The sequence below is a fragment of the Tetrao urogallus genome, assembly GCF_951394365.1.
Source record: "Tetrao urogallus genome assembly, chromosome: 30".
Lineage (NCBI taxonomy): Eukaryota > Metazoa > Chordata > Aves > Galliformes > Phasianidae > Tetrao > Tetrao urogallus.
In genome coordinates, this window is record NC_136843.1 from 1,187,265 (window position 1) to 1,207,202 (window position 19,938).

A 19,938-nucleotide genomic window follows, 5' to 3' on the forward strand; every position below is an offset into this window, starting at 1 on the left:
GTGCTTCCTTACAACACTCAGCTTTATTGCCCTAACGTACTTCTACTACCCTTCAGCATTTCACTTACACTTTTCATTGAAAGAGGACAAGAGTACAAACTCATGGCAGTAAAGATAGATCGCAGGTGCAAGATAACATAACCATAGATATAGGGAGTGGGGCATGCTGGGAGACAGGGTGATGGGCTTAATGAGACTATGAGAGGCGCTGTAAGAAAGGAGTGGCTGCTGGTAGTTCAGTCACCACTGGCTCCTTGCTCTGAGAATCTTGCACCAGAACATGACACAACACTGCAGAATCAAGGTAGGTGAGGAAGCATGAAGCACAGCTCCATTTTGTAAATGAAGCCAACACGAGCATGTGATGCATTGCAGCCCATGTGTAGCATGAGAGCCTGAACAGGACTGGCAGTGAGCTTCAATCTGGGTTCAAGGTCTGCCCAGGACCCAAGCTACCTACAGCACAGGTCCAAGGTCTGTCAAGAAGAAAGAGCTTGGAACAGGGCTGCAGTCCATGGTACAAGCTTGAATTTCCAAAAGTAATGGGTAGAAAGCATGGCTGGAGGTGAGGGTGCTCAGGGTCGTTAAGGCACTTTACAGGGTCGTTATTGCACTTAAGACACTGACAATGACAAAACTGAGAGCGCCACGTGACCAACCCAATTCTTAGTGCCAAAAAGAACCCCAGGGATTACAGGATGCAGCCAGAGGGAGGGTATTGAGACTCTGCCTGTGCTGCCCATCTTGCTTGTGGATTTCCTCCTAGGATAGTATGGAGCTGCAAGAATCCCTTCAGCGGAGACAAAAAAGGGAGTCTGTAGTTTATGCCAAACTCAGATCACCAGCAGTTATGATGAGGGAAAAACTCCATGTATTCTAAGGGCTGTATATTTTGTTTGCACTGTTTAGAAGCAAAAAAGTATTTCCTGCTTGAAATTGCCAAACTTTGGCCTCAGGAGATGTAGTTGTTCTGTAGAGCAGTTCTGTGGCTGAGAAGTTCATGCTTGACAATCACTTTCAGGTGGCCTAAATGCTTTGCCATTCCAAGGCCAAGAAGGAAAATACAACAATATGTCATCAGAATTTTAATCTTCTTAAACCCTTGGTGGGGCCCATGGTGTGGTCTGAGTTTTGGTAAGAATAATGTAAGGGAATAGCAATTCAGCTGGTAAGTAATACATCCACAGAGAGCTCTACTAAATGACATGACTGTTCCATCCTACGTATGCTTCTTTCTTTTTTATTGCTTCTTCACTGTCTATTGGAAAACGGTGGAACTTGAGGAGGTGGGAAAGGCCCAAATGAGTCTTATGGCATTTTCTTTATTCAAGTTCTCTGTTCAAACCATACGTTTTGCACTTTGGATGACTATCATCCAAAGATGTACTGAATATTTCCCACTCTACATGCTAAAGAGCAATGAAGACCTCAATGCCTTGCTAAAGAATGTGATTCTGTTTTAGGAATATTCGTTTGCTTATGTTTCGTTCCTCTCAGGAATTTTTATTTTTTCTCATATCAGGTCAGCCTTTTCCAGGAGGATTATAAACAACTTGCCCAACATGACAGTTTGGGAAGTTTTATCGCGTGTGCGCCCCAGAAATATGAGGGAAGTCCTGTTCTTGAGTATTCCAATATGTTTTCTTACTGCAGTGTGGCTTACAGGTAAGACAAAACATATTCTATCCAGTGATTCAATACAGTTGTAGAATATAAATAAGTACGATATGTAAGATCAGTAAAATGCAGTGAAATGAAGAAAGCAGAAGCCATGGAGTAGGCTGGAACTGTGTTCTAGTTCCCATTTCTCTCAGTTTCTCTCAGTTTCTCTCTCTCTCTCTCTCTCTCTCTCAAAAAGAAAAAAAAAAAAAAAAAAAAAAAAAAGGAGAAGAGAGAAAAGCACCTTTTATTTTCCTGCATTAGCATATAAAAGACAGTGACACCAAGCTAAATATTTCTTCTGAGGACTACCTTAGTTGCTGATCACTAGAGGATTGTTGTCCTTGGCGAAAAGCCCCTTGTGGAGAGACAATAAGCAAAATCTGACTTTGGTGTAGGAATATGCTTCCAATGGGAGTTTACCTTCTGTGTCACCCTTACATTATTTATTTTAAACCCATGACTGATTCTTTCTGGTCAGGAGTTAGCTAGAGTTTAAACCATTGATTTGAACCACATTAAAACTTGCTGTGATGAAGTTTCTGAGGTAGGTCTCCAAATGACTCTTTCAAGGGACAAGGAAAGATCATGATAATGACTGCTACTGTTCCAGCCCCAGTTTTCTTGCCAACACGCACACTGCTGATGCATCCACCAGGAAATGGCCTAGAGCAACTTGCAATATCAAACCAAAGTTCTGCTTATTACTTTGGCACAACATCTTAGTGTACAGTTCAGTGTCAGTTATCCTGAGATATCACACCTGCACTTCATGTCATATTCCCATTTTCTGATGGAAGAAATGTAATGTAGATCCTGTCTGAAACAGTCTAGACTGGGGCTTGGGACAGCGCTGGCCATCTCAAATGATGGGAGACACTTCAGTCCCACTCTGGGTTTTCAGGGAGTAAAAGTAGTTGTGTTGTCACATCACAAACATGGAAAAGGCACGGTCAGTGTCTCACAGGTCCCATAGCCAGACTGAGTGAAGAACAAAAGCCTGTACAGATTGCTTTCAGGGTGTGATGATTGTTGCACAGATCTTTGCACCTCGTGTTGGTAATTTGCTCACTGGTCATTGAGCTTTCAATTATAATCCTCCCAGTAATGTCACCTATTGTCTGCCTGAAAAAAAATTCCTGTCCCAGATGCCCCTGTTCTCCAGGACTGTCTAACGTGACTGACATCAGTAAAACCTGGAAAGGTGGAAATTCTAACGTGTGTATGTGGCTTAAGGAGCTCCTAAAATTGACTCAAGACTCTCCTTATCATTGAAGGGGACTGAAGAATTCTAGCCTAGAAAGTACATTTTTGTTTCGGATTAACCTAATGTCAAGAATTTTTGTCTAATTTTTCCATCCTTAGAATGGTTATATTTGCAGAGAAAATCAATGCTCCCACATTTTCCTTGCAGGTGAATCTATCACCATCACCGCTGATCCTTCAGTTGCCCTTGTTGGTGAGCAAGTAACTCTGTCTTGCCAGCTGACTCCCAGAATCCTCTCCAACGCAAGTGTGCACTGGTACAAAGAGGAAAAGGGAAGAGATGCTCCACTCTGCTCTTCCTCCAGCCTGGATGGGGAGGTGGAGCAGTGCCAGGATGAAGAACAGTGCAGGATTAAAGGGCGCTGGGAGAGAAGAAGATTTCTCCTGACTATCCAAAAAGCGCAAATATCTGACAGCGGGGTGTACATTTGTGTTGTAAGTGGCAACGCTGTCTCCCAGGAGGCTGTCACTCACCTTGATATTATAGGTAAGCAGGGAGGTTGCTATGACTGTGCTTAGTTCAGTTCCCATCAGGACTCTTTTGCTCTGTCTATACCTTGCTCAGCAGTTGAGATCTTCCCCACAGTGAATTAAGGCAAGACATGCTGGAAAACCTTGCTTCAGGTCTGACTGTCTAAGGTCTGGGTACAGAAGGAGCAAGGTGTTGTGGCTTGTCGTGTGGGAAAACAGTGCAATGGGGAACAGCATTATGATGCTCAGTATTCCTGTGTCAGTACTGATAGGGTTTTCTGCTCTGGGATTATTATCCCTTCCTCCCTTCCTCCCTTCCTCCCTTCCTCCCTTCCTCCCTTCCTCCCTTCCTCCCTCCCTCCCTCCCTCCCTCCCTCCCTCCCTCCCTCCCTTCCTTCCTTCCTTCCTTCCTTCCTTCCTTCCTTCCTTCCTTCCTTCCTTCCTTCCTTCCTTCCTTCCTTCCTTCCTTCCTTCCTTCCTTCCTTCCTTCCTTCCTTCCTTCCTTCCTTCCTTCCTTCCTTCCTTCCTTCCTTCCTTCCTTCCTTCCTTCCATTTATTCATTCATTCATTCATTTACTTTTATTTATGAACATGCCACTGCTATTTTTTTTACTGGACAAGACAGAGAACAATTCCTTATTATTCTTTCTTTCCCCACTGTTCCTTTTCAATTGGTCTGTATTACATCCCCTCTCAGTAATATGGAGACTCCCCTGTTTTCTCAAATTTTCATATAGTCTTCCTGACTTCTCACCATTCCATTTCCCTGTGGTTCACCAGGTGTGGTGTCTCACAACGGTGCTTTTCCTTGTAAGATTCTAACTAAATGACCCTTTTGTCTGGCTATGTATGGTAGTTCCTATGTGCCATGAATATTTAGAGCAGTGTATTGACACTTTCAGATTTGTTTCTTTTTGCTTTTATATAACTTACTTAGGAGTTATGCAGAGTATTTTTTCTGTCCCTCATTTCAATAACTCCATTACAGCAATAGGGAACAAACCAGCTTTGGTAAAGGATCAGCAAGAGGAGAGCTTGTGTCGCTACACATGTAATTCAAAAGGATGGTACCCAAAGCCTCAAGTCATTTGGACAACCTATGGAGGAGGCCAAAAACATATGGAGATCAAGACCAGCGTCACCTGGAGTGAGACAGACCTTTTTGTAGTACAAAGCATCGTGGCAGTTCCTTGTGATGACGTAGATGTGAAATGTGTCATTATGCTCGTCAAAGAAAAGATAAACCAAACTGGTAGGTTCCTAGAATCATTTTGGGTTGGAAGGGACCTTAAAGACCTTGTATTCCTAACAACTTTGATGTGGGCAGGGATGCCACCCACAAATTAAGGGTTTCAGAGATTTCACTCGTTTTTAACAGCGTGAAATGTGTGTGTTTTTTTGTGTGTGCAGGGTTCCTGCACTCAGGAAACTGGAAAAGATAGTGTGATTCCAAGGGAGTCTTCTTTTTTACTGTAAATGCCACCTCAGTCATGGAGAACAGTGACAAATACAGCTTTCCTAATGTCTAGCCAGTAATTTCTATTATCTGTGCTGAATTTATTGAAAAGCTTTTTGTGAAAATCCTTCTTGGTTCAGGCAGGAAGTTACACATTTGCAAGTGAAAAAATAAAAATTCTTCCTGTTGCTTCTGAAATTTTTAAAAGTAAATGCTCAAAGGCCAGATGTGTTTCATGGCAGATGAAGCAGCAACAAAGCTGTGGGTGCTCTGTGAAATCTCTTTCATGTTGTACTTGTTATTTCTGTGTTATGCCCAATGCAAGAGTGATCAGTTGCCTTTGTTACAGGTTCCTTGAATGAAATAATTATGCAAAAGCCAAGCACTGTACGTACTTGTATGTACAAGAGCCAAATGAGAGGTGTCTGTGTAAATCCCAAGGCTATTTTGGTATTTCCCCAGGAGAACATCTATCTTCATTGACCAAGACAAGCATCCTAGAGGAGAAGTACAATATTTTTGCAATAAAAAGCTCTGATGAGATACATGGTGGACATCTAGCACTTTCTGACTTGACAACTAATGGGGAATCCTATTTACATATTGTTCAGCAGTCAGGTATGCAGCAATTAAGATTTATTTCTTGTACTTAAACCTTTTATGTTGGGAAAGGTGCCCTCTTCTCACATTATCCTACCCTAATAAGAAGGATGGGCCTAATGCTGTGAATTATTTCACCCTGTTTCCAACAACACTCAACAGTTGACTCAATTCAGACAACTATTGCTCAATAATCTGAGAAAATCAGTAGCTCTATAGATACGGTATCGCGCTATCCAACTTCTGTTTGCAAAGGGAAGAGCACCAAGGGATGCCAGGAAAGCCAGGAAGACAGTGGGTTCCTCAGCTGAGTGCATCTATCCTGTTTCCCACCGTGAATATCTACTTCTCAATGCTGACAGATCTTTTGTATTAAGCTCTTTATTAAGAATTATTCTGACTGAAAGATGACATTGAGCAGCAAGGCTAGGGCTGAGCTCCTTCAGAATCATAGAAGCATGAAATCATTAATATTGGAAAGGACCGCTCAGGCCATCTTCTGTTAATTCTACTCAGTCATAGCTTTGAAATTCAACTTAAGATAGAGCAATTTTATGGTATCACTTACAGCAATATTACTCGATTCAGAAATAGTCTGCTAAACAGGCAGGCTCTTGAATAACAGTGGAGACATGATTTCAAAATCAACATTAATTTAAAAATTCCCAGATATTTCCTTCTTTGTTTATCTCCAGGGTGTCTAAGAAGTGGTACAATACAAAAACTTCAGTACTATGTCTAAGCTTTCTTTAAAATATTTTGTGGTCCTCATCACTCTCCCAGATGAGTAATTATTTTAAAAAATGTTCTTCTGTTAACCATATCCAAATGGCACAGATTAGATGACTTTCACTGCCACTCTACACCTGTATTATATTGCAATAAATGGCTTATCATTTTTTTTAAAAAATTGCTTTTTCTCCCTTTCTTAGGAAACCATGACTGGCTCTGGATTCTTTATCTCTTTTGCTTCATTATTGCAGTAGGTAAGCTATTCCACCATGCCAGAGCCCCCAGTTTACAGTTCGTGGCAGAGAAATTTTGATAGCCTTCTCACCCAGAATTTCCAACCTTCTATTGTCCTCCCAAGTGGCATAGACATCCTATGTTGGAGATAACTCATTCTTTCCAAGAAACTCACAGCTCTGGATTCCTTCAAGAGAATCTTTTTGTTAATGAATTCACTCAGGAGTGGCTTCCACCTTCCAGATGAACCCAAAACTTTCCATCTTCCAAAATCAACATCTTCCCTCACCTTCACAGAACAATATTGTCCTTTGCCTCTCCAGTCCTTTGTGTTTCTAGCACCTAGACATTCTGAAGTTGGTTTTCTCAAATGAAATACCTTTTTCATTGTCTCATCTTTCCTCTTATTTATTTTATTTCCTTTTTATTTATTCTTTTCTGGCTTAGTAATGAACTACAGAAACATTCCTTATTAACTGGGCATCTGTCTGTTCAGATGTTATGAATTGGGTATCTTTTCACACTCTCATTTTTCCTTCCCAATGTGTAGAGTTCACCAGAACCAATTTTTATGTGCAAATATTTTAACTGAAATTGAAATTATATAATTTGACAAGCTTACTATTACCTGGAGAAAAGTAAAAATTGTCTTCTGTGTGCAGCAGAAGAGAGAATATGATTTCTGCATGTTGAGAATGCCAATGATGCTGAAGAACACTAAGAAAGCCTCTGGGGCATTTTATACGAAGCAAGATCTGCATCATTTTGTGTAAATGTGGAAAAAAAAAAATAATAATGCAAATCTGACTTCTTTGGGGCCATAACATTCCATGTTTTTAGGTCTGTCATGACGGTAACAGTGTAGTTCCATTTTTAGCATTTGTACTACAGATTTTCCAAATGATCCTCTGGCATCCATTCATTGTCACAACTGAGTTTTCCTGGTTTTTTTTTTTTGTTTTTTTGTTTTTTTTTTTTGCCTTTTAAGTACAGATGTGTATTTCACATTCAGGTGTGAGACGACTTGATAGCATTTAGTTGGGATATATATCTCAGTTTCTGGCAAATTGCAGGGTTGATACATATCGAAGTTTTAAGGAGTATGCTTTTAAGATGGACCTTCCTGAGAAGCGATCTAAAATAGTATTGCAACCATGGCGCTGGGAAAAGCTTTTGCTACTTCCCTTCTAACCACTGTCCCAAAAGACCTCACTGAGGGAGGAAGATGCAAAGTGTTATAAGGAAGGCAGGTATACAGCTGCACACAGACTTTCTCTTCCTCTAGAAAATGTCCAGTCCTTTGTTAGGAAAGGTCCTTATGAGTGTCAGATATCACAGACCAAAGAAGGAAGAGTGCAGTAGAGTGAGTGGATTGGTTTACAGTGAGTATGTAGGACATATGTTTATTTGGTGGACTGAAGTGAGAGCTCAGAATGGCTGTCCTCATCTCTGAGGCAAGGCTGTTCTCCTGCTACAGTACACATTTGTCAGGGTCTGTAGAAATTTGTGGCAGGAGACCACAGTTCACAAACTGGCCAGAATACACACTAATAAATGCAGATCTAACAGGTGAGGTGGAACAACTATGGAAAAAAACTCCAGGGAAATTGACTACCATTCCCTGAGAAGTAAGGAACCACTGAGGTGCTATTTTTCATGTATTTTCTTTTTAGCACACAGTGAGAGAAAAATCAGTGTGTGTGTTGATGGTGTAATAATGAAGAATGGCCATGGAGTGAGTTCCATATTAGAATGAGGAATGTGCAAAGGTTTGTTCTCTCCATGGCCTCAGGTCTCTTCTGTGCCCTATTGTGCATTTGGTATAGATGAGAGGATGTGCTTATGATATTAGGACTCAAATATTGACTGGACTTCTTTCTCAGTTGCATTTTTCCTGTGTCAAGATTTTAAGCACTGGACATTGAGAGCAAGCAGTCCAAGGTACAGTATATGCCATGACAGAGCAAATAGGGGACTGTGAGGTTTAAGTCTTGGTCTGAACCAGAAAGAAAGGGCAATTGAGATGTGATGTAGGTGTTACCTCAAAGCCACCATGTATGGGAAAACCCTGACTAAGTAAGGGGTTGGTGGAGAATGAGTGTGCCATGCTGAAGGCATCCCATCCTTTTCCCTAAAGTTCTTGGGAATGGGTTGCTAAGAAAGGTGTCCTGATTACTCTCACCAATATCTGTGTCCCTTTTTTAGAGGAGCTCCATGCACAAAGAAGAGCAGGGGAGGATGCACAGAAAGGTGAGTGCATGCAGGGTAGTGCCCCAATGGCACTGTGCATGAGTGTTCTCTTGAATAATTAAGGTCTACACCTTCATTGTGAGTGTGCTTTGTTGAGGGATTCCCATACTTCTTCCCAAGTCTTTCTGGACGATGTAGTGCTGAGCAACATTTCCATCCTTTCCTCTTTTCTTCTTGCAGAGACCCTGAAGAAGATTGGTGAGTAGAGCTGTCTCACTCCTGCCAAACCCTGCAACTGCTTGGCAGACTGTTGGGATGTGCGGTTGTGTTGGAGGTTGTAATGAGTTTGGTGGAGACTTTGGAGCAGATAAGAGTGATCCTCTTTTTCAGAGCAACTGCTGGCACAAAGAAAAGCAGAGGAAGATGCAGAGAAAGGTGTGTACAGGAAGGACAGTACAGCAATGCCTCTGTGCATGAGGAATTACAGCATAATGTATTGTTGATGTAGTGTCGGTGTGCCTTGTTGAAGGCTTCCCACACTTCTTCCCAAGTCTTTATGGAGGATGGGGTGCTAAGCAAGGTATTCTTTCATTCCTCCTTTCTTCTTGCAGAGACCCTGAAGAAGACAATTGGTGAGTAGAGCTGGCTAACTCCTGCCAACCCCTGCAACTGCTTGGCAGACTGTTGGGATGTGCGGTTGTGTTGGAGGTTGTAATGAGTTTGGTGGAGACTTTGGAGCAGATAAGAGTGATCCTCTTTTTCAGAGCAACTGCTGGCACAGAGAAGAGCAGAGGAAGATGCAGAGAAAGGTATGTACAGGAAGGACAGTGTGACAATGCCTCCGTGCATGAGGAATTACAGCATAATGTAATGTTGGTGTAGTGTCGGTGTGCCTTGTTGAAGGCTTCCCACACTTTTTCCCAAGTCTTTATCATAGAATAGAATCATAGAATCACCAAGGTTGGAAAAGACCTAAAAGATCATCCAGTCCAACCGTTCACCTATTGCCAATAGCTCCCACTAAACCATGTCCCTCAACATAACATCCAGCCTTTCCTTGAACACCCCCAGGCTCGGTGACTCCACCACCTCCCTGGGCAGTCCATTCCAGTGCCTGACCACCCTTTCTGAAAAGTAATTCTTCCTCATGTCCAGCCTGAATCTCCCCTGCCGTAGCTTGAAGCCATTCCCTCTGCTCCTATCAGTAATGACACGAGAGAAGAGGCCGACCCCCAGCTCACTACAACGTCCCTTCAGGAAGTTATAGAGTGCAATGAGGTCTCCCCTGAGCCTCCTCTTCTCCAGGCTGAACATTCCCAGCTCCTTCAGCCTCTCCTCATATGGCCTGTGTTCCAGACCCCTCACCAGTTTTGTTGCCCTCCTTTGAACACGTTCCAGGGCCTCAATATCTTTCTTGCAGTGAGGGGCCCAAAACTGAACACAGTACTCGAGGTGCAGCCTCACTAGTGCTGAGTATAGGGGAACAATCACCTCTCTGCTCCTGCTTGCAACGCTGTTTCTGATGCAAGCCAGGATGCCATTGGCCTTCTTGGCCACCTGGGCACACTGGGCACACTGGGCATCCTTTATGGAGGATGGGGTGCTAAGCAAGGTATTCTTTCATTCCTCCTTTCTTCTTGCAGAGACCCTGAAGAAGAAGATTGGTGAGTGGAGCTGTCTGTCTGCTGGCTACCCCTGCAACTGCTCAGCAGGCTGTTGGGATGTGCGGTTCTGTTGGAGGTTGTAATGAGTTTGGTGGAGACTTTGGAGGAGATGAGGGTGTAAAAAGGACTGCTCAGAGAAAGCACAGATGGGGCGGCAGGATGGAGAGCCTGGGCTCGGATGAGTCCTGTGTGCCAGGGGGAAGTGATGGTTGGAGCAGGTGACTTGTGATCCCATTCAGAATGAGAGGTTTATGAGGACTTGAGCCAATTCCCTGCCAGAGGCCTTTGTTGTACATGGCTGGGGTGGGCAGCTCCAACAGGCAGCACCCTGGGACCTTTGTGGGTCTGGACCTGACTTGGATTCTTCCTTTTTTGGTGACTTCTTGGACTGGGCAGAGGAGCTCTGTGCCAAGTATGGTGAGTATTTCTGCTCGCCCTCAGGAATTTGCAACGAAGGGCTTCCCATCCTGTTCCCAGAGCCTTTGTCGATGCTGGGGTGCTAAGTAAGGTGTTTCCCCCTTCCTCTCTGTCTGCAGCAAGTCTGAAGAAGGAGAATGGTGAGTGGGACTGTAGCCTGGCAAGCCATCCCTTCCACCAATATTCAGGTTTATTTGTCATGGCATTGTGCTGCTGGTGATGGTGTTGTGCATGGAGGAGTTTTTGAAGCAAATGAGAATGCATAGAAAGGGCTGTGGAGGGATGGCTGCGATTCAAAGGCTACAGATGGCCAGGCCCCTGGCAACCCAGTCATCTGTCTTTGATGCTGTGGCAAGGAGTGGTGAAATTATTCTGGCTCTAGTGTGTGAGGGGTAAGTTGGGTGGCATAACGTGGCATGAGCCAAGGCACCTCCAGAATCCTATGTTGATCCTTGCTGGGTTGGAAAATCCAAGGGAGCAGTGCTCTGGGACATCTGGATTTGTAACTGACATTGTGACTTTTTCTGCTCTGGATGCATTGATTGGGCAGAGCAGCTCTGTGCCAAGTATGGTGAGTCTCTCTGCTGACCTCAGTCAATTGGTACTGGGATAAGGCCTTGGGGATAGAGAAGAGGACTATTTCAGCAATGCCAAGTGTCTACAGACAGATCTGTGATTGAGCCTGCCAAAACAAGAGTGTGCAAAAGGAAGTGTGTGGAGGGAAGACAGAGTTCTTTTATGCTTTGGATTACTAATGCTCAGGAGTTGCCAGTGTTAGATTCCCAGAGCCCTGTTGCAGTGTCCATCCTTAACTGAGTAGCTTGTGGCAACAAGTGGCCACGTGCAAATGGAATTCCACCCTCAGTGATGCACGAGGAAGTCTGGTAGAGCTGCTTGTGTGGTGTAGAAAAGCAGGTGCGGGGATGTTCATGTGGGGGTGGGATATTCCACATTTGGTAGTGCACAGACCACATCCGTGAGACGTGGGGAGCAGCATGGAGGGCCGTTGGACTGTCTCAGCACTGCAGCTGGGTGCTGCTGTGCCCAGAGCTCATGGGGACCTTTTACCATCGGTTGGCATTGCCTCCTTGCTGGGACAGATGCTGAGGTCTCTTCCTTCTCCCCACACGTATTTTTCAGAGGAACTCCTGAAGCAAGGCAGAGCACAGGAGGATGCAGAGAAAGGTGAGCTTATGCAACGTAATGTCCCAGTGCTTCTGTGCGTGAGGAATCTCGAGCAAAGCAACTGTGTTTGTGTAGCGTGAGGGTGCCTTGTTGAAGGCATTCCACACTGTTCCCAAGCAATTGTGAGTGATAGAGTGCTAACCCAGGTGTTTCCCCCTTCCTCCTTTTCTTTCTGCAGAGACTCTGAAGAAGGAGAATGGTGAGTGGGACTGTAGCCTGGCAAGCCATCCCTTCCACCAATATTCAGGTTTATTTGTCATGGTATTGTGCTGGTGATGGCGATGTGTGTGTTGGAGTGTTTGGAAGAGATGAGCTGGAGCGGGTGGAGTGGGAAGGCTGGAGCCCTGAGCAGCCCTGTCTGTGTTGGTGGCATGGTTCCAAATCAGATGGTGGGGGAGTTGAGTGTCGGTATGTCGGGGTGTGAGCCAAAGTCCCTCTAGGGAAACCTGTTGCTACTGGCAAGTGTGGGAAGTCCCCCTGGGACATGAGGTTCTTGGGCCTAACTTGTTGTTTTGTTTTGTGGTGGCTGCGGTGACTGTGCAGAGGAGCTCCGTGCCAAGTATGGTGAGTCCCTGTGCTTGCCCACATGCGCTCCCGATGGGGATAAGGTCTTGGAGATGGTGAGGAGGGCTATATCAGCCATACCAAATGTCCCCACACGTGTGCACGATTGAGTCGGCCTCTCCCCCAGTCTCCCTGTTCCAGCTGGTGTTCTTCAGCTTTGGCTTTGCCAGGGCTGTGTCCTCTGGCCAGTGCTACAATGCATTTGGGAGCTTTGTTTTGAGTGTCTGGCTCTGCAGCCCAACTCTGGAGCTTCTCATCATGGTGTCTTTGCCTTTCAGCACAATGTCAAGAGCAGATTGGTAAGTGAATGTTAATAGAGTAATATCCTTGAGTGCTGGCACCGGGACTGTGATGGTTGAAGAAGGTTTTGGCTAAAGAGCTGCTTCACCTCAGCTGCTTTCACCCACATGTTACAAATATCAGAACTGATGGAAAGTTCTGTAAACTTTTGGGACCTTGTTCAGATGTGGAGGCAGTTTGAAGAGTGGGTGGCAGTGCTGCTGAGTGAAGTTTGAGTTAATTACCTTGTGATGACCTGTATCCCAAAAGAAAGGAACTGTCATCCACGGGGAAGTTTGGGCTCCTTGCCGTTTCCTCAATGGCTTTGGTAAACTCAAAATTGGAGTGGAAGCTGAGCAGTGCAGCTGGGGAGATTCTGGTAATGGTTTGCTTCCCTTTCAGGACAATGTCAGATGTAGCTTGGTAGCTGTATCTTAATGGTGTTATGCAGCTGTGTGACGATGGGACAAAGACCGAAGGGGCAAGATGAATTCCCTTGGGCTTTGCTAACCTTGGTCTCCTGGGCTGTTCCCTGACACATTCACGAATGAGCAGGACTGCTGGAATGTTCTTTTGTGCTTTGGATTACTAATGCTCAGGAATTGCCAGTGTTAGATTTCCAGAGCCCTGTTGCAGTGTCCATCCTTAACTGAGTAGCTTGTGGCAACAAGTGGCCACGTGCAAATGGAATTTCACCCTCAGTGATGCACGCGGAGGCCTGGTAGAGCTGCTTGTGTGGTGTAGAAAAGCAGGTGCGGGGATGTTCATGTGGGGGTGGGATATTCCACGTTTGGTAGTGCACAGACCACATCCGTGAGACGTGGAGAGCAGCATGGAGGGCCGTTGGACTGTCTCAGCACTGCAGCTGGGTGCTGCTGTGCCCAGAGCTCATGGGGACCTTTTACCATCGGTTGGCATTGCCTCCTTGCTGGGACAGATGCTGAGGTCTCTTCCTTCTCCCCACACGTATTTTTCAGAGGAACTCCTGAAGCAAGGCAGAGCACAGGAGGATGCAGAGAAAGGTGAGCTTATGCAACGTAATGTCCCAGTGCTTCTGTGCGTGAGGAATCTCGAGCAAAGCAACTGTGTTTGTGTAGCGTGAGGGTGCCTTGTTGAAGGCATTCCACACTGTTCCCAAGCAATTGTGAGTGATAGAGTGCTAACCCAGGTGTTTCCCCCTTCCTCCTTTTCTTTCTGCAGAGACTCTGAAGAAGGAGAATGGTGAGTGGGACTGTAGCCTGGCAAGCCATCCCTTCCACCAATATTCAGGTTTATTTGTCATGGTGTTGTGCTGGTGATGGCGATGTGTGTGTTGGAGTGTTTGGAAGAGATGAGCTGGAGCGGGTGGAGTGGGAAGGCTGGAGCCCTGAGCAGCCCTGTCTGCCGCTGGTTGAGTGGTGGCTTGTGTTGGTGGCATGGTTCCAAATCAGATGGTGGGGGAGTTGAGTGTCGGTATGTCGGGGTGTGAGCCAAAGTCCCTCTAGGGAAACCTGTTGCTACTGGCAAGTGTGGGAAGTCCCCCTGGGACATGAGGTTCTTGGGCCTAACTTGTTGTTTTGTTTTGTGGTGACTGCGGTGACTGTGCAGAGGAGCTCCGTGCCAAGTATGGTGAGTCCCTGTGCTTGCCCACATGCGCTCCCGATGGGGATAAGGTCTTGGAGATGGTGAGGAGGGCTATATCAGCCATACCAAATGTCCCCACACGTGTGCACGATTGAGTCGGCCTCTCCCCCAGTCTCCCTGTTCCAGCTGGTGTTCTTCAGCTTTGGCTTTGCCAGGGCTGTGTCCTCTGGCCAGTGCTACAATGCATTTGGGAGCTTTGTTTTGAGTGTCTGGCTCTGCAGCCCAACTCTGGAGCTTCTCATCATGGTGTCTTTGCCTTTCAGCACAATGTCAAGAGCAGATTGGTAAGTGAATGTTAATAGAGTAATATCCTTGAGTGCTGGCACCGGGACTGTGATGGTTGAAGAAGGTTTTGGCTAAAGAGCTGCTTCACCTCAGCTGCTTTCACCCACATGTTACAAATATCAGAACTGATGGAAAGTTCTGTAAACTTTTGGGACCTTGTTCAGATGTGGAGGCAGTTTGAAGAGTGGGTGGCAGTGCTGCTGAGTGAAGTTTGAGTTAATTACCTTGTGATGACCTGTATCCCAAAAGAAAGGAACTGTCATCCACGGGGAAGTTTGGGCTCCTTGCCGTTTCCTCAATGGCTTTGGTAAACTCAAAATTGGAGTGGAAGCTGAGCAGTGCAGCTGGGGAGATTCTGGTAATGGTTTGCTTCCCTTTCAGGACAATGTCAGATGTAGCTTGGTAGCTGTATCTTAATGGTGTTATGCAGCTGTGTGACGATGGGACAAAGACCGAAGGGGCAAGATGAATTCCCTTGGGCTTTGCTAACCTTGGTCTCCTGGGCTGTTCCCTGACACATTCACGAATGAGCAGGACTGCTGGAATGTTCTTTTGTGCTTTGGATTACTAATGCTCAGGAGTTGCCAGTGTTAGATTTCCAGAGCCCTGTTGCAGTGTCCATCCTTAACTGAGTAGCTTGTGGCAACAAGTGGCCACGTGCAAATGGAATTTCACCCTCAGTGATGCACGCGGAGGCCTGGTAGAGCTGCTTGTGTGGTGTAGAAAAGCAGGTGCGGGGATGTTCATGTGGGGGTGGGATATTCCACGTTTGGTAGTGCACAGACCACATCCGTGAGACGTGGAGAGCAGCATGGAGGGCCGTTGGACTGTCTCAGCACTGCAGCTGGGTGCTGCTGTGCCCAGAGCTCATGGGGACCTTTTACCATCGGTTGGCATTGCCTCCTTGCTGGGACAGATGCTGAGGTCTCTTCCTTCTCCCCACACGTATTTTTCAGAGGAACTCCTGAAGCAAGGCAGAGCACAGGAGGATGCAGAGAAAGGTGAGCTTATGCAACGTAATGTCCCAGTGCTTCTGTGCGTGAGGAATCTCGAGCAAAGCAACTGTGTTTGTGTAGCGTGAGGGTGCCTTGTTGAAGGCGTCCCACACTGTTCCCAAGCATTTGTGAGCGATAGAGTGCTAACCCAGGTGTTTCCCCCTTCCTCCTTTTCTTTCTGCAGAGACTCTGAAGAAGGAGAATGGTGAGTGGGACTGTAGCCTGGCAAGCCATCCCTTCCACCAATATTCAGGTTTATTTGTCATGGTATTGTGCTGGTGATGGCGATTTGTGTGGAGGAGTGTTTGGAGCAAATTAGAATGGAGAAGGGACTGTTGAGGCATGGCAACGACTCAAAGGCTAGTGATGGTTGGGCCCATGGCAGCCTGTTCTCTTTTGGTTGACAATGACACTTTGAGTGGTGAATTATTCTGGCTCTAGTGTGAGGGGTGTGTGGGCCAGTATGGCGCAGCATGAGGCAAGGCACCTCCTGAATCCTGTGTTTTTCCTTTCTGGGTTGGGAAATCCAAGGAAGCAGTACTGTGGGACCCTTGCATTTTTTACTGACATTGTGTTTTTTTCTGCGCTGGCTGCACTGATTGGGCAGAGAACCTCAGTGCAAATAAATCTGAATCCCTCAGCCTGCCCTCAGGCATTTTCTATTGGGACAAGGCCTTGGGGATAGCAAAGAGGGCTATTCCTGCAATGCCAAGTGTCTCCAGACAGGTCTATGATTGAGCCTACCACCTCCCCAGTTCTCAGTGTTCCAACTGGTGCTTGTCATCTCCTGGGTTGGTCTCAAGAATATAATCTGAACCACATGGATTTTCTCTTACTGTTCAGGACTTCATTGCTTTGTGGTGGCCAGTGTGAATGTTGTATGTTACTTTTGAGGAGTCTGGACCACTTGCGTAATGTATTTTTATCTGCTTGTTTTGGAAGTGTTTCCTCAACCTAACTGTGGAGTTACTGTTCGTGTTGTCTTTGCCTTTCAGCACTCTCTCAGACTGTTTAGTGAATGTTAAGTGTTGAATGTCCTTGAGTGCTCATGTTGCAAAGCCAAGATTGAAGGGAGGACTTCACCTGGATGTGTTTCTCCTTATCTCCTGGGCTGTTCTCTCCTGCAGCTTCTGATTATTTTCAAAACTGATCTCAGAATCGCAGAATTGTGTGGCTTACAAAGGACACCTCTAGGTCACCCAGTGCTCTTGCTAAAGCAGGTTTCCTATTATAGGTTGCACAGAAAAACGTCCTTGTGGCTTTTGAGTATCTCCAGAGAAGTAGACTCTCTGGGCTCTGTCACGGACACAGTAGGTTTTGTCTCTTCCTTTTAGTTGTGTGGGATGTTATGGAAGTTTTGAACTTACTGTTTAAGTATAACACACTTCTGTGTAATCAGCTGATGTTTTCCTGGTTTCAAATATTCTTGTCCTTTGTCATGGAAGATGATAATCATAAAATGGCCTTCTTATGTGCAGAACAGGCAAGCAGTAACAGAAGTACTTGATTGTCTGCCAGTAGCGTGGGCTGTTAAGTCACTGGAGACTAGATTTCCTGAAAATATTTTTCTTCCTTTTTTTTTTTTTTTCCTGTAGAGTTATTGCGTGCACAAAGACATAAAGGTAAGTAAAATACATTCTGAATCCCACCTCTTAAAGCTTTGATATAGCTCTTGAGTAACCATTTGTTCTCAGGCCTCTTGTTCTGTAAGTAACAGCACAAGAGAAAGAACTGATTTTGAATCCTTTAGTTATCGATTTGCTGGCCTAGAAATGTTTCAGTGATTTCTGTTCTTCTGGGATATATAACAGAATTGTTTCTTCTATAAAATTAGAGGTTTGATCTGTATAAGAAGGTGGAGTTTGTTTCAGGGTGTTCATCTAGAGCAATACTACTGCTAAGTGCACACAAACCTGCTGAATTTATCATGCAGCGTTGGTGAATGGAATTATTCCTCATTCCCTTGCAAGAAGATTTTGTGATTCTGGTTTTGTTCAAAGAGGAGTTGTGTTCCAAAGCAGGGCTCTTATTGTCTGGTCTTTTCCTTACTGCTGAACGATTCCTTAATCAAAAGCTTATAATCTCCTTACACTTTTCCTTTGTGTTGCATGCCATTGTTGCATGCTGGTGTCTTTCAGTATGTCACAGATGAGACACGAAGGTGAAGGGAGATGACTTGGGTTGCCAGAAGTTGGTGGTATCCTGGGCATAAAATTTCCTAGGGCCTGTCAGAGTGTAGATCAAGGCAAGGCAGGGGAATAAATACATATTCATACGATCAACCAATAGGAAGTCTCAAAGCAGTTGACCTCTTGTTATTTAGTACTTAAGAAGTTGCCTTGTTATTGCAGTTGATGTCACCCTCGATGCTGACACAGCTCATCCTAGACTGCAAGTGTCTGAAGATGGGAAGAGTGTAACAGACACCGGTGTGATCAGAAAAGTGCCCAGCAAGGAGGAAAGATTTGATTCCCACACTTTTCTGTTGGCAAAAGAAGGTTACACATCGGGGAGACATTATTGGGAAGTGGATGTTGGAAAGAAGCTCAACTGGAACTTGGGTGTTGCCCAGGAGACTGTGACTCGGAAAGAGACAGTGGCTCTGTCTCCAGAGAATGGTTTCTGGGTCATAGGGTTAGCAGATGGGCAAGAGTATTGGGCCCATTCGGATCCCTGGACCCGTTTAACTGTGAGTGGCAGACCACAGAAGATTGGGATCTTCCTGGACATCTCATCCAAGAAGTTGTCATTCTTCAATGTTCATCAGAAAAAAATGATGTATGCTTTTAGCTTTGTTAATTATCACAGCCAGAATGTGAAGCTTTTTCCCTTCTTCTCAACAGGTTCATCTGCAACCAATTCTGACACTGAGCCTCTAAGAATTGCATGGGGGTTTGATGATGATGACAAGTGAATGGTTGAAGTAAAAATGTACAGTTAATTAATGACTGAAAAGTGAGTCTGAGGTCCGAGTACACTATATTCAGCCCCATGCTTTGTGCCACCAAGTTGAAATATAAAATTCTTTCACCATTGCTTGCTAAGTCTTCCGTGAGCCATTTTCTGCAGGAAATCTCTCACTTCAGGCCTCCTAGTCAATGGGTAGAGAGAGTCTCCAGGTGTTTCTATGAACCTACACAAGTGTTTTCTAAGCGCAGGAACTGTTTTATGCATGTATGGCTGCGTAGGGATCATTCCATCAGATGTGAGGAAGAGCATGAATTCTTTTTCTGTGCACTGATAATCACAGGAAATATTCATGACATTTATGTGCAAAAGTTGGCTAGTGTCCTAGCGTGGGAGAGCTTTCTGATGAGCTGAAACCACGCTGCTTAAGAATACCTCTGACTTCTGATACTAGATGATCACCAGTCATGGTAGATCCTTGTATATCAGCTGCAAAAACAAAGTGCCTACTGAAAACAACCTGACTGACCTTCCATCAGTATTTCTTTCTGCAGAAAGTCCTTTCACTTGGAAATGGTGTGGAATATGTTCCAGCCATTCTCATTTTGGTATTTGGTCTGAAAAGTATTCAGGAGAATTTACAAGGTACTAATATCCTCTCAATTTTAGTGAGTACAGACTGAATTCACACATGAAGATGAAGATTTCTAAGCTTACCTGTCAGTGAACTTGTTGTTGACCTCTCCTGCCCTTCCTGCTATTTCTAGATTCATGGATTTCATCTTTTTCTCTCCTCGGGAGAGAATGGATACATGCTCAAGAACCTATTTTAGGATGCATGCACAGTCTCCTTCACACAGTTTTCAGAATAGCCTCTGCCAGAGCAAGAATATCTTTACTTCACTCTTTGTTGATGTCTACTGCTGTTAGAACACCTGATCCTAATGTGCTAGTGTTGCCTTAAAGAAGTTGGGGAGAATATAAATCCCTTTGTATTCTAGCTTGTCCACAAAAATCAGAGGGGCTGAGGGCAGCTTGACTTAAACACTGAGTGATCCCAGTTTTGGCACTGAAGTCTTGTTATGTTCAGTATATCAGACTATCACAATTACAGGATATTCAAGAAACTCTATGCAGCCAGTGAACATACTGCTGTCTGTATAATGAACAGAACAAACTACAGTCTGGATTTCCATTGAGAGTGTCAGGAATGTGTTCAATTCAGTGACTGAATTGGAAGTGGCATGTCAGTTGCCCTGATATCCCTTATCCTTATGGCTGGCAGCAGCTGCTGCCTGGCACAGTCATGAATGCTCAGCCTTCTCTCCTCTCTTCTTGTGCAGAGAAGCTGTGATCCAAAGTGTGACTCTTATTCTCTGCTTGCCACTGTACAATTTCAACGATTAAGAGT

The 19,938-nt window shown here is 45.0% G+C and overlaps 1 protein-coding gene across 1 annotated transcript; it reads left to right on the top strand.

The window, feature by feature from the left end:
- Window positions 1–1,562: 1,562 nt before the first annotated feature.
- Window positions 1,563–18,534, top strand: LOC306956438 (butyrophilin subfamily 1 member A1-like; the record flags this gene model as incomplete). Its single annotated transcript, XM_079547709.1, is given in 19 exon segments — window positions 1,563–1,665; window positions 3,074–3,412; window positions 4,385–4,648; window positions 5,202–5,309; window positions 5,312–5,470; window positions 6,385–6,438; window positions 7,296–7,362; window positions 7,896–7,987; window positions 8,624–8,668; window positions 8,849–8,866; window positions 9,220–9,240; window positions 10,252–10,272; window positions 10,809–10,829; window positions 12,053–12,073; window positions 13,695–13,739; window positions 14,305–14,325; window positions 15,805–15,825; window positions 17,216–17,242; window positions 17,972–18,534. Coding segments are annotated over 19 exon segments (2,010 nt in total).
- Between the last annotated feature and the right edge of the window lie 1,404 nt (window positions 18,535–19,938).